Raw genomic sequence first — 15,137 nt, forward strand, 5'->3', positions numbered from 1 at the left:
AATGAACACTCCAAAAATACTATACATCAGCATAAGATATATAGCCTAAAAATAAACTCTTCAGTTATTCTCAAGGACATAGTCATGCAAAAACTGAAAGAATGAGGCAGTTTGACATCAGGCACATCATTTTGACAGTGACCGGGTTAGAGCTAGGAGAGATTTTAGTACAGCAAGAGGGAGGGGAGGCATTGCCGATTTAAACATGCTTCTCATTTATTTGGTAAAAAAAAAGGTTTACAGCAGTTTGCCTTAAATAATGTTTGGCACACAAAGACCGAACTGACTGAAAAATATAGGCAACATTTGTCAAAGTATTAACTTAGTGCAAACAAACAAAATAATTAAACCTTTCCATTTTTGTGGCCACATTATAGACAAAGGCCATCAACATAAAGTATGCATATGCTCAACCAGCACTAGACTTTCTTATCAAAAAGGAAAAGTCACAGAAAATATGATTAGGGTTTTAAATAAGGAAGTTTATGGGGTTTCTTGTATTGATAATGATTTGCACTAAGGAATGTTGTATGGAGTAGGTACGTCCCAGCAGGGACCAGGATGTAAACAGACGCACAGTTGACACACACTCTCTAGTCTCCTGGCTCGTTATTGAACACAAACGGTTATCTTTGAAACTCTGTTGTCAAGCCTCGTCAATATACCCCCCTTCCCCACTCTGGTGTCGTAGAGTCACTTCGCTGTGAGCGTTTCCACGGTTAGCTTGCGGCTAACGTTAGTTAGCTCGTGGCTAAAGTTAGTTAGCTCGTGGCTAACGTTATAACCGAACAATACACACATGCCCCGAACCGTGGAGGTCATACCGAACGGTGTACGGTTAGAATGTGTACCGTTCCACCCCTAGCCACGACATAACCCCCCACAGCATAATGAATCGGGCGTCCCGAAAACTATTCAATGCGATCGGGTGAAGATCTTGATCCACGTTACTAGAAAACTCCACCCGGATGACTTTCATCGACGCACAGAGAGATACACAGTCTCAAATGGAGTGCAACATCGGCCGCATACCACCAGGCGGCGGTATTGGACCTTTGCGATCTCAGACTCATTCCATATGGTACCACTGCCTTCCTGGATGATTTATGAATGGAAATAGCGAATAAAAGAAATAACGATCAAATAACGAGTTTAATCGTTGTTGGTGTTATTCGATTGGCGGCCAATAACGAGTATACTCGTCATTGGCGGGGAATATAACCTCACATGTAGCATCAAGGACAACATTGACCTCACATGTAGCATCAAGGACAACATTAACCTCACATGTAGCATCAAGGACAACATTAATCTCACATGTAGCATCAAGGACAACATTGACCTCACATGTAGCATCAAGGACAACATTAACCTCACATGTAGCATCAAGGACAACATTGACCTCACATGTAGCATCAAGGACAACATTAACCTCACATGTAGCATCAAAGACAACATTGACCTCACATGTAGCATCAAGGACAACATTAACCTCACATGTAGCATCAAGGACAACATTAACCTCACATGTAGCATCAAGGACAACATTAATCTCACATGTAGCATCAAGGACAACATTAATCTCACATGTAGCATCAAGGACAACATTAACCTCACATGTAGCATCAAAGACAACATTGACCTCACATGTAGCATCAAGGACAACATTAACCTCACATGTAGCATCAAGGACAACATTAATCTCACATGCAGCATCAAGGACAACATTAATCTCACATGTAGCATCAAGGACAACATTAATCTCACATGTAGCATCAAGGACAACATTAACCTCACATGTAGCATCAAAGACAACATTGACCTCACATGTAGCATCAAGGACAACATTAACCTCACATGTAGCATCAAGGACAACATTAATCTCACATGCAGCATCAAGGACAACATTAATCTCACATGTAGCATCAAGGACAACATTAATCTCACATGCAGCATCAAGGACAACATTAATCTCACATGTAGCATCAAGGACAACATTACTGGTAAACAGGAAAGGAAACAGAAAATGCACCGGGGCTTGATGTCATAATGATGTCATAATGATGTCATAATGATGTGAATGTGTGAGAGGTCTATTGTGCCTTTAGTCCCAGCCCTCCTTTTGAAACTATGATATTATAAATCAGAGAGTGTGTGTGTGTGTGTGTGTGTGTGTGTGTGTGTGTAGGTTCTTCACCTACTTTAAAGGCATAGAGGTGACTGACAACTGCCTCGTTAACATCTATCCAATCGGAGAAGACTTCTACGCCGTCACGGAAACCAACTACATCACTAAAATCGACCCTGATTCGCTGGAGACCGTGAAGAGGGTGAGAGACGACTGGCCTGAAAACTCACTCAGTGACTCAGAGACTCCGAGACTCAGTGACTCTTGTTGGAACTCTCGTTAGAACTCTTGTTAGAACTCTTGTTAGAACTCTTGTTGGAACTCTTGTTAGAACTCTTGTTGGAACTCTTGTTAGAACTCTTGTTAGAACTCTTGTTAGAACTCTTGTTTGGACTCTTGGGGAAAAGGGGAAAACAATTAAAATCCAGATACGACTATATGACACAGATAATACATCACAAAGGTTAGATCACATATATGCATTGTATGAGGAATATATAATACAGAGTAAAATGAGTAACAGTGAGGTACAATGCAGAAATTAAGTACAAAACTTAGGGTACGGTGCAAATTCAAATGAAGTATGAATGTATGTCTCTTACCTCTGTGATGAATGTATCATCTGTCTCTGTGATGTATGTATCATCTGTCTCTGTGATGAATGTATCATCTGTCTCTTACCTCTGTGATGTATGTATCATCTGTCTCTGTGATGTATGTATCATCTGTCTCTGTGATGTATACCATCTGTCTCTGTGATGTATGTATCATCTGTCTCTTACCTCTGTGATGTATGTATCATCTGTCTCTGTGATGTATGTATCATCTGTCTCTGTGATGTATGTGTCACCTGTCTCTTACCTCTGTGATGTCTGTATCGTCTGTCTCTGTGATGAATGTATCATCTGTCTCTTATCTCTGTGATGAATGTATCATCTGTCTCTGTGATGTATGTATCATCTGTCTCTGTGATGTATGTATCATCTGTCTCTGTGATGTATGTATCATCTGTCTCTGTGATGAATGTATCATCTGTCTCTGTGATGAATGTATCATCTGTCTCTGTGATGTATGTATCATTTGTCTCTGTGATGAATGTATCATCTGTCTCTGTGATGAATGTATCATCCGTCTCTTACCTCTGTGATGTATGTATCATCTGTCTCTGTGATGTATGTATCATCTGTCTCTTACCTCTGTGATGTATGTATCGTCTGTCTCTGTTCATCTATTTGTTCAATGTACTGTGTGTGTGTGTGTGTGTGTGTGTGTCTCTCAGGTGGACCTGTGTGATTACCTCACAGTGAATGGTGTGACAGCCCACCCCCACATCGATGCAGATGGTACGGTCTACAACATGGGCAACTGCTTTGGGAAGAACATGAGTCTGGCCTACAACGTGGTGAAGTTCCCTCCCTCACAGCCAGGTGTGTCCGAAAGACAGTTCAATATGAACAGGCTGGAATGAAGCAGATTAACCCTTTCACTGCCGCACTACCAAATGGTTTAACCCTTTCACTGTGACAATACGGAAGGATAACCCTTTCACTGCCACATGGCAAAGGGTTAACCCTTTCACTACCACACCACAGAAGGTTAACCCTTTACTATCACACTACAGACGGTTAACCGTCTGTAGTGTGATAGTAAAGGGTTATTAAGGGCGGCTAAGTGGCGCAGTGGGCAAGGCGCTCGCCACTAATGCAGGAGATGCTGGGTTCGAGCCCAGCTCTCGGCGTTGCTTCCGGCTTGGCTGGTCGTTCATACTAATACAATTGGCAGTATTAGGGGGTGGGAAAGCCGGTGGGTGGGGATCGGACGTTGTGGACAGCGACTCCTACAGGTCGGTTGGTGCGCCTGTACAGCAGAATCGGGGGCATATCGGGGGCTCAGAGCCTCCCACGCGTTACTCCTCGCCACTGAGAGATCGTGCTGTGCAGGTGAAAAGATGCAACGGCTGCCTCCTCGTGTACCGGAGGGGACACGTGATGCAAGGCTTCGTCCACATTGCAGCCGACAAGTGGGACGCATGGTCTAACAACGTTCGAGACAGGGGAGGGTAGAATTGGATAATACGAAATTGGGATGGGAGAAAAATAGAAAATAGGGAGAAAAAGTAGATCATAAAAAAATAAAAAGTCATTCTAGATAACATTCAGCCACTAGCGTCAACATGTCTCAACTAGCAGCACGTTTATAGCAACAAGCAATACTTTTATTCTGCACCTTTCTAAAAGCTCTGTGGATGTATTTTATTTTTATTATTATTATTATTATTAATCTACATAAAATGTTTATCGATAGCTATCGCTCTCTCTCTCTCTCTCTCTCTCTCAGACAAGTCAGACCCCATAGAAAAAGCCCAGGTTCTGGTCCAACTACCAAGCAGTGAGAGGTTCAAACCCTCTTATGTACACAGGTAGGCGATCAGTTATAAACCCTCTTATACACACAGGTACAGTAGGTTATCAGTTCTAAACCCTCTTATATACACAGGTAGGCGATCGGTTCTAAACCCTCTTATATACACAGGTAGGCTATCGGTTCTAAACCCTCTTATATTCACAGGTAGGCTATCGGTTCTAAACCCTCTTATATACACAGGTACAGTATAGGCTATCAGTTCTAAACCCTCTTATATACACATGTAGGCTATCGGTTCTAAACCCTCTTATATTCACAGGTAGGCTTCACAGGTAGGCTATCAGTTCTAAACCCTCTTATATACACGGGTACAGTAGGCTATCAGTTCTAAACCCTCTTATATACACAGGTAGGCTATCGGTTCTAAACCCTCTTATATTATGTGAGGTGGTCGGCCTATGCCACCGACTCTTTAGAGTGGTCGGAAACTCTGGAAGACCCTGGTATATCAATATAACACTGGTATAGGTTCTATGGGAGGGAGGAGCAGTGCAGCAGCAAGAGACTACCGGATTAAAATACAATAATTGATTACAGACTAAAAAACACATATAAAACAATCCCTATCTAAATGCAAAAGAGTGTCACAACATCTAAAATACGGCCACTCGATCCTGGACCGAGTCAATAAAATAGGAGTCTGTTAGCTATATGTTCGTGTGTGTTGCTGCCGTCCCGTGGGCTGTCAGGTCTGGTCCTCCGGTAGGCCCACTGGTCACGCGGCAGCCTCCGTCGTTACCCAGTCGCCGACGACTAAAACGGAGAGAGGCGGCAGTCACTGGGCAGTGGGCACACAGGATATGTTCTTGTCACGGCCTATGCCCACACACACACGTTATCAGCAACCGCTACTCTAGTTTTGGTATGACAGAGTCTATGTCTCTCTCCCTCTAGTTTTGGTATGACATAGTCTATGTCTCTCTCCCTCTAGTTTTGGTATGACAGAGTCTATGACTCTCTCCCTCTAGTTTTGGTATAACAGTCTCTCTCTCTCTCTCTCTCTCTCTCTCTCTCTAGTTTTGGTATGACAGAGTCTATGACTCTCTCTCTCTAGTTTTGGTATGGCATAGTCTCTCTAGTTTTGGTATGACAGAGTCTCTCTCTCTCTCTCTCTCTCTCTCTAGTTTTGGTATGACAGAGTCTATGACTCTCTCTCTCTAGTTTTGGTATAACAGTCTCTCTCTCTCTCTAGTTTTGGTATGACAGTCTCTCTAGTTTTGGTATGACAGAGTCTATGACTCTCTCTCTCTCTAGTTTTGGTATGGCAGAGTCTCTCTAGTTTTGGTATGACAGAGTCTCTCTCTCTCTCTCTCTCTCTCTCTCTCTCTCTCTCTCTAGTTTTGGTATGACAGAGTCTATGACTCTCTCTCTCTCTAGTTTTGGTATGGCAGAGTCTCTCTAGTTTTGGTATGACAGTCTCTCTCTCTCTCTCTCTAGTTTTGGTATGACAGTCTCTCTCTCTCTCTCTCTCTCTCTCTCTCTCTCTCTCTCTCTCTCTCTAGTTTTGGTATGACAGAGACAGAGTCTATGTTTCTCTCTCTCTAGTTTTGGTATGACAGTCTCTCTCTCTCTCTAGTTTTGGTATGACACAGTCTATGACTCTCTCTCTAGTTTTGGTATGACAGAGTCTCTCTCTCTCTCTAGTTTTGGTATGACAGTCTCTCTCTCTCTCTCTCTCTCTCTCTCTCTCTCTCTCTCTCTCTCTCTCTCTCTCTCTCTCTAGTTTTGGTATGACAGAGACAGAGTCTATGTTTCTCTCTCTCTAGTTTTGGTATGACAGTCTCTCTCTCTCTCTAGTTTTGGTATGACACAGTCTATGACTCTCTCTCTAGTTTTGGTATGACAGAGTCTCTCTCTCTCTCTCTCTCTAGTTTTGGTATGACAGAGTCTCTCTCTCTCTGTATTTTATTTTTATTTTTTATTATTATTACTCTACATACAATTTTATCTATAGCTATCTCTCTCTCTCTCTCTCTCTCTCTCTCTAGTTTTGGTATGACAGAGTCTCTCTCTCTCTGTATTTTATTTTTATTTTTTATTATTATTACTCTACATACAATTTTATCTATAGCTATCTCTCTCTCTCTCTCTCTCTCTCTCTCTCTAGTTTTGGGATGACAGAGGGGTATTTTGTGTTTGTGGAGCAGCCAGTGAAGATCAACCTCCTGAAGTTCCTGACCTCCTGGAGCATCAGAGGAACCAACTATATGGACTGTTTTGAATCCAACGAGAGCATGGGGGTAAGAGACATATATAGATAGAGAGACATAGAGAGATTTATAGAGAGACATAGAGATATAGAGAGACATATATAGAGACATAGATAGTTATAGATAGAGAGACATATAGATAGACATAGAGAGATTTATATAGAGACATATATAACTTAGATAGAGAGACATAGAGATAGAGAGACAGATATTTATATATAGAAAGACATATATAGATAGAGAGACAGAGAGAGAGAGAGAGAGAGAGAGAGAGAGAGAGAGAGATGTATATATAGAGAGACATAATGCATATTTGGATTTGATGGTATATTTTGTTCTTGATTTATTGTTTCTTCTTGACTTGTTTAAAGAAGACGTGTCCAGCCCAGGGGGACGTTACCTTGTGATTTTGGGCTTTACAAATACATTTGATTTGATATATAGATAGATAGATAGACATAGAGAGAGAGATATTTATACATAGACATATATATATATATATATGTGTGTATATTAGGGCTGACCCCTATTAGTCGAATAGTCGACTAATCGATCGAAAGGAGCCGTAGTCGACTGACAACCTCTTAGTCGAATGTCGAGTATTATAATATTTTTTTTATTTTTTTCTAAAAAAAAATCTCATTCTTTCCAAAAGAAAAGAGGCCTAGAAGTGTGGCTAACGCTAATGGCACGCATACCAGAGGCTAACTGCCTAAGAAAACAGGCACAGAGGCACTGAAAGAGGATTTCACCCATCTAATGAACACACTAGACTAGACAAATATCAAGATGTATCCATCAGTGGACCAATTGCATGCTTTTGCAGAGGACAAGAAGCCTTCCGTCGACTCCTTCAGGCATTAAGCACCCCCCCCCACACAGCCCAAAAAAAAAGAAAAAAGAGAGAGATGCATATATATATATATAGCGAGAGAGATATATATGGATAGATATAGAGAGATAGATAGGTAGGTAGATAGATAGATAAACATCAGAGGAGCCAACAATGTGTGTGTGTGCTCTCCAGACATGGTTCCATGTAGCCAGGAAGGAACCAGCAGAGTACCTCAGCTCTCACCGCTTCAGAACCTCAGCCTTCAACCTGTTCCACCACATCAACACCTATGAAGACCAGGGCTTCCTGGTGGTGGACCTCTGCACCTGGAAGGGGTGGGTGCTGTCTGTGTCTGTCTCTGTGTCTGTCTCTGTCTGTCTGTCTGTCTGTCTGTCTGTCTGTCTGTCTGTCTGTCTGTCTGTCTCTGTGTGTCAGTCTGTACTTTTCAATAACAAGACTGTACTACTCAGTCTGTACTCTGTCAATGTTCTTTTTAGTTGTTGATCAGTCAACCATCTCTCTGTCTCTCTCTCTATATCTGTCTGTCTCTCTCTCTGTCTCTATCGATATCTCTCTCTGTCTCTCTCTCTCTCTCTCTCTCAGTCATGAATTTGTTTACAACTACCTCTATTTGGCCAATCTGAGGTCAGAGTGGGAGGAGGTGAAGAAGGCAGCGATGAGAGCTCCTCAGCCTGAGGTCAGACGCTATGTCCTGCCTCTGGACATACACAGGGTTAGTATACACACTACACTAAGTACACACTACACCAAGTACACACTACACCAAGTACACACTACAACAAGTACACACTACACTAAGTACACACTACACTAAGTACACACTACACTAAGTACACACTACACTAAGTACACACTACACCAAGTACACACTACACTAAGTACACACTACAACAAGTACACACTACACTAAGTACACACTACACTAAGTACACACTACAACAAGTACACACTACACTAAGTACACACTACACCAAGTACACTACCTAGGGTACTACATCTTGCCTCTGGACATACACAGGGTTAGTATACACACTACACTAAGTACACACTACACCAAGTACACACTACACCAAGTACACTACCTATAGTACTACCTCAGCCTGATGCCAGACACTACATCTTGCCTCTGGACATACACAGGGTTAGTATACATACTACACCAAGTACACTACCTCAGCCTGAGGTCACTTTTCAATATGGCAAACTGTCACTGTGTATATGTGTGTGTGTGTGTGTGTGTGTGTGTGTGTGTAGGAGCAGCAGGGGAAGAACATGGTGTCTCTACCGTACACTACGGCTACAGCTGTTCTCCACACTGATGGAACCATCTGGTTAGAACCTGAAGTCCTGTTCTCTGGACCCAGACAAGGTAACACGCACACACACACACACATACACATACACATACACACACAGTGACAGTATGCCATATTGAAAAGTGAATCTCTCTCTCTCTCTCCCTCTCCTAGCCTTTGAGTTTCCTCAGATTAACTACTCCTTGTGTAATGGTAAAAACTACCGGTACGCCTATGGCCTGGGACTCAACCACTTTGTACCAGACAGGGTGAGATCCGTCTTTTGCATTCATATTACTGCTTGATGTGTGTGTATAGTGAAGCTAAACGTGTCGATGTGTGTAGATAATGAAGCTAAACGTGTTGATGTGTGTAGATAGTGAAGCTAAGCGTGTTGATGTGTGTAGATAGTGAAGCTAAACGTGTTGATGTGTGTAGATACAGTAGTGAAGCTAAACGTGTTGATGTGTGTAGATAGTGAAGCTAAACGTGTTGATGTGTGTAGATAATGAAGCTAAACGTGTTGATGTGTGTAGATAGTGAAGCTAAGCGTGTTGATGTGTGTAGATAGTGAAGCTAAACGTGTTGATGTGTGTAGATAGTGAAGCTAAGCGTGTTGATGTGTATAGATAGTGAAGCTCAACGTGTTGATGTGTGTAGATAGTGAAGCTAAACGTGTTGATGTGTGTAGATAGTGAAGCTAAGCGTGTTGATGTGTGTAGATAGTGAAGCTAAACGTGTTGATGTGTGTAGATAGTGAAGCTCAACGTGTTGATGTGTGTAGATAGTGAAGCTAAGCGTGTTGATGTGTGTAGATAGTGAAGCTAAATGTGTTGTGTGTAGATAGTGAAGCTCAACGTGTTGATGTGTGTAGATAGTGAAGCTCAACGTGTTGATGTGTGTAGATAGTGAAGCTAAACGTGTTGATGTGTGTAGATAGTGAAGCTAAATGTGTTGATGTGTGTAGATAGTGAAGCTCAACGTGTTGATGTGTGTAGATAGTGAAGCTCAACGTGTTGATGTGTGTAGATAGTGAAGCTCAACGTGTTGATGTGTGTAGATAGTGAAGCTCAACGTGTTGTGTGTAGATAGTGAAGCTCAACGTGTTGATGTGTGTAGATAGTGAAGCTCAACGTGTTGATGTGTGTAGATAGTGAAGCTCAACGTGTTGATGTGTGTAGATAGTGAAGCTAAACGTGTTGATGTGTGTAGATAGTGAAGCTCAACGTGTTGTGTGTAGATAGTGAAGCTAAACGTGTTGATGTGTGTAGATAGTGAAGCTAAACATGTTGATGTGTGTATAGTGAAGCTAAACGTGTTGATGTGTGTAGATAGTGAAGCTCAATGTGTTGATGTGTGTAGATAGTGAAGCTCAATGTGTTGATGTGTGTAGATAGTGAAGCTAAACGTGTTGTGTGTAGATAGTGAAGCTAAACGTGTTGATGTGTGTAGATAGTGAAGCTCAATGTGTTGATGTGTGTAGATAGTGAAGCTCAATGTGTTGATGTGTGTAGATAGTGAAGCTAAACGTGTTGATGTGTGTAGATAGTGAAACTCAACGTGTTGATGTGTGTAGATAGTGAAGCTAAACGTGTTGATGTGTGTAGATAGTGAAGCTAAACGTGTTGTGTGTAGATAGTGAAGCTCAACGTGTTGATGTGTGTAGATAGTGAAGCTCAACGTGTTGATGTGTGTAGATAGTGAAGCTCAACGTGTTGATGTGTGTAGATAGTGAAGCTCAACGTGTTGATGTGTGTAGATACAGTAGTGAAGCTAAACGTGTTGATGTGTGTAGATACAGTAGTGAAGCTAAACGTGTTGATGTGTGTAGATAGTGAAGCTAAACGTGTTGATGTGTGTAGATAGTGAAGCTAAACGTGTTGATGTGTGTAGATAGTGAAGCTCAACGTGAGGATGTGTGTAGATAGTGAAGCTCAATGTGTTGATGTGTGTAGATAGTGAAGCTAAACGTGTTGATGTGTGTAGATAGTGAAGCTCAACGTGAGGATGTGTGTGTATAGTGAAGCTAAACATGTTGATGTGTGTGTATAGTGAAGCTAAACGTGTTGATGTGTGTAGATAGTGAAGCTCAACGTGTTGATGTGTGTAGATAGTGAAGCTAAACGTGTTGTGTGTAGATAGTGAAGCTAAACGTGTTGATGTGTGTAGATAGTGAAGCTAAACGTGTTGATGTGTGTAGATAGTGAAGCTAAACGTGTTGATGTGTGTAGATAGTGAAGCTCAACGTGTTGATGTGTGTAGATAGTGAAGCTCAACGTGTTGATGTGTGTAGATAGTGAAGCTCAACGTGTTGATGTGTGTAGATAGTGAAGCTCAACGTGTTGATGTGTGTAGATAGTGAAGCTCAACGTGTTGATGTGTGTAGATAGTGAAGCTCAACGTGTTGATGTGTGTAGATAGTGAAGCTCAACGTGTTGATGTGTGTAGATAGTGAAGCTCAACGTGTTGATGTGTGTAGATAGTGAAGCTCAACGTGAGGACCAAGCAGACGTGGGTCTGGCAGGAGGAGAATTGTTACCCATCAGAACCGATCTTCATCCAGACACCTGGATCTACTGAGGAGGACGACGGTAATAATACAGTAATAATACACCTCTGTAATAATACAGTAATAATACACCTCTATAATAATACAGTAACTTTACACCTCTCTGTAATAATACAGTAATAATACACCTCTCTATAATAATACAGTAAGATTACACCTCTGTAATAATACACCTCTCTATAATAATACAGTAATAATACACCGCTCTATAATAATACAGTAAGATTACACCTCTGTAATAATACACCTCTGTAATAATACACCTCTGTAATAGTAATAATACAAAACAACCTCACGTACATTCCGATGTATCACACAACTCCAGTTATTACAGGATGTGATTAATATTATTTATTCTATGTCACATTCATGTTTGGACTAATGTGATTGATTGATTGATGTCCTGCTCTTATCGTACAGAGACATGTTAACTTATACTGATCATCATAGTGAGACCAGTATATATGATCTCTCTCTAGGTGTATTACTGAGCATCATAGTGAGACCAGTATATATGATCTCTCTCTCTAGGTGTATTACTGAGCATCATAGTGAGACCAGTATATATGATCTCTCTCTAGGTGTATTACTGAGCATCATAGTGAGACCAGTATATGATCTCTCTGCTCTCTCTAGGTGTATTACTGAGCATCATAGTGAGACCAGTATATGATCTCTCTGCTCTCTCTAGGTGTATTACTGAGCATCATAGTGAGACCAGTATATATGATCTCTCTCTCTCTCTAGGTGTATTACTGAGCATCATAGTGAGACCAGTATATATGATCTCTCTCTAGGTGTATTACTGAGCATCATAGTGAGATCAGTATATATGATCTCTCTCTAGGTGTATTACTGAGCATCATAGTGAGACCAGTATATATGATCTCTCTCTAGGTGTATTACTGAGCATCATAGTGAGACCAGTATATATGATCTCTCTCTAGGTGTATTACTGAGCATCATAGTGAGATCAGTATATATGATCTCTCTCTAGGTGTATTACTGAGCATCATAGTGAGACCAGTATATATGATCTCTCTCTAGGTGTATTACTGAGCATCATAGTGAGACCAGTATATATGATCTCTCTCTCTCTAGGTGTATTACTGAGCATCATAGTGAGACCAGGATCGGAGAGACCAGGCTGCCTGCTGGTCCTGGAGGCCAGGGACCTGAAGGAGTTGGCCAGGGCAGAGGTCGCCACCATGATACCAGTCACCTTCCATGGCATGTACAAACCCTGACCTGACCCTATCCATGACCCCTGACCCCAGAGGCAGTGATACTTGGGGAACTTTCTGAGTCTATATAGAAGGACCGTTTCAGCAGCAGTATTTTATCATGACCTTTAGCTCCCGTACTTTAATCTGACCCTCAGCATTAAAAGCTGTCATATACCCCGGTAGCTAGCTTTTCTTTGTTTACATTTGGATCAGGGATTGGCTGGGCCTTAGCAACTAGAGATGGTTTCAATGTGACAACGGGAACATTCCAAACGGAGTCCAGGCAGTCAGTGGACGTCATTAGACACTGCAACTAGAATACAGAGATAGGTCAGTGTCCTGATAGAATAGAAAATGTCCTAGCTGTTAGTCTAGAGTAGCAGATAGATGTAGATTCTAACCGTTAGTCTAGAGTAGCAGATAGATGTAGATTCTAGCCGTTAGTCTAGAGTAGCAGATAGATGTAGATTCTAGATGTTAGTCTACAGTAGCATAGATGTAGATTCTAGATGTTAGTCTACAGTAGCATAGATGTAGATTCTAGATGTTAGTCTACAGTAGCAGATATATGTAGATTCTAGATGTTAGTCTACAGTAGCAGATATATGTAATTCTAGATGTTAGTCTAGAGTAGCAGATAGATTCTAGCCGTTAGTCTAGAGTAGCAGATATATGTAGATTCTAGCCATTAGTCTAGAGTAGCAGATAGATGTAGATTCTAGCTGTTAGTCTACAGTAGCAGATAGATGTAGATTCTAGATGTTAGTCTACAGTAGCAGATAGATGTTAGTCTAGAGTAGCAGATAGATGTAGATTCTAGATGTTAGTCTACAGTAGCAGATAGATTGTTGATGCTAGATGTTAGTCTAGAGTAGCAGATAGATTGTTGATGCTAGACCAGCTGATCTGTATGTTGCTCATATCACCATTTTGATATGATGGCATTACGACATATTTACAGACACTAGGAAGACGGCAACGTGCTCCATAGTCCAACCTGAACAACCTCTGTCACTGTCTGTCTCTCTGTCCGTCTGCCTCTGTGTGTGTCTCTCTGTCTGTCTGTTTCTCTGTCTGTCTCTCTCTCTCTATCTCTGTGTCTGTCTGTGTGTGTGTGTATGTGTGTGTGTATGTGTGTGTGTGTGGAACCATTGTTTATAATCAGAACACAGATATACCTGCTGTAAGTTAAACTTCTTTATTCGTTATCTGAAGTTTCACTGTATTTACAAATATATTTCTACTTTTATACAAATAAAAACAATTTTACACCACAAAGATTGTGTCGTTGTCATCGTTATTAGAGTTATCATTGTGTTACGTTTCATCATGGATGTTAAACATCTTCACATTCATTCAGTGGCTGACAGGTAAAAACATGTGTCTGAAGAAACGGTCCTGGTTATGGGCTCAATATCACTAGTAGTGACATCCATTGGCAATGAAACAGAGAGTTCTCTGCTGCCCAGCGACAGGTGATGCTCCTCTCATGGACTTGGACGCTGGCGCACGTTGACGTGCACTCCTGCGCTCGGGACGCGACTGCAGAGTAGGAAAGATTTCAACTTTTGGGAGAGATGGTCACTTTGGAACCGAGAGGCTGTTTTGCTCTCCTGTTGAGCCCAGTGCTAGTGAGGTAGTGTAAGGCTTCTGCGTGTGATGGGGGGGGGGGGGGGGGGGTCCTCCTCCTGGATGAGAGCAGCACCTCAACAGACTGCTGTGGACATTCAATCTCAGGGACGGAGCAGTAGAGGTGAGGTGTTCTAGAGGAGAGAGGTTCTAGAGGAGAGGTTCTAGAGAAAATCTAGAGGCGAGGTTCTAGAGTACAGTAGGGCTGAGCCCAAATGTTCGAACCTTTGTTCGTTACGTTGGCATTAAAATCTTAATGAATGGGTTTGAACCTCTGTGTGTGTGTGTGTGTGTTCGCCACACTATGAGGCTATGCTAAATTACAGGTAATCTCTCAGTGTTGTGCGTGGGTTGAACGAACATCCGTCCCTTTGCGCAAGTTACATTTTGGGAAGGGGTGAACTTGAGTTTTGAATAAAATTATGCAAAATTATGCATGTGTGTTAACGTACCGTTGCATTCGTTCGGTACACAGCACGTACTGAACCGAAGGTCCAGTACTGAAACGGTTCAGTACGGATACGTGAACCGTTACACCCCTAGCGCATATGCGCTACGTTATATGCGTAAATGTGCGCTATGTGCCTAAAGTCAAGACGCGACACGACGGTACTGAACCAGAAAAATAATTTAGGAGAATTTTTTTTGCATGATTAAAAACTATGGTTCCAACGTCCGTTCGAAAAACCCTGGCGAAGTTCGAATCCCAAAAACAGGCTTCGGGGACAGCTCCAGAGGAGAGATGTTCTACAGAATATGTTCTAGAAGAGAGATGTTCTAGAGGGGGGGGGGGTTCTAAA

General features: G+C 41.8%; 1 protein-coding gene across 3 annotated transcripts in view; it reads left to right on the forward strand.

Annotated features, from left to right (window-relative positions):
* The window catches only part of LOC311226180 (retinal Mueller cells isomerohydrolase-like), a 43,609-nt gene extending 28,598 nt beyond the window's left edge, over window positions 1-15,011 (forward strand). For all 3 annotated transcript variants that reach the window (XM_084311554.1, XM_084311552.1, XM_084311553.1), the window contains 10 exons: window positions 2,189-2,330; window positions 3,408-3,555; window positions 4,466-4,547; window positions 6,660-6,792; window positions 7,790-7,932; window positions 8,201-8,330; window positions 8,873-8,987; window positions 9,088-9,182; window positions 11,393-11,504; window positions 12,584-15,011. In XM_084311554.1, the coding sequence (XP_084167680.1) occupies window positions 2,189-2,330; window positions 3,408-3,555; window positions 4,466-4,547; window positions 6,660-6,792; window positions 7,790-7,932; window positions 8,201-8,330; window positions 8,873-8,987; window positions 9,088-9,182; window positions 11,393-11,504; window positions 12,584-12,729 (1,246 nt within the window). In that variant the 3' untranslated portion in view covers window positions 12,730-15,011. The remainder of the gene's footprint in view (window positions 1-2,188; window positions 2,331-3,407; window positions 3,556-4,465; window positions 4,548-6,659; window positions 6,793-7,789; window positions 7,933-8,200; window positions 8,331-8,872; window positions 8,988-9,087; window positions 9,183-11,392; window positions 11,505-12,583) is intronic.
* The last annotated feature ends 126 nt before the right edge of the window (window positions 15,012-15,137 follow it).

The sequence above is a fragment of the Notolepis coatsorum genome (assembly GCF_963971535.1).
Source record: "Notolepis coatsorum genome assembly, chromosome: 3".
NCBI lineage: Eukaryota > Metazoa > Chordata > Actinopteri > Aulopiformes > Paralepididae > Notolepis > Notolepis coatsorum.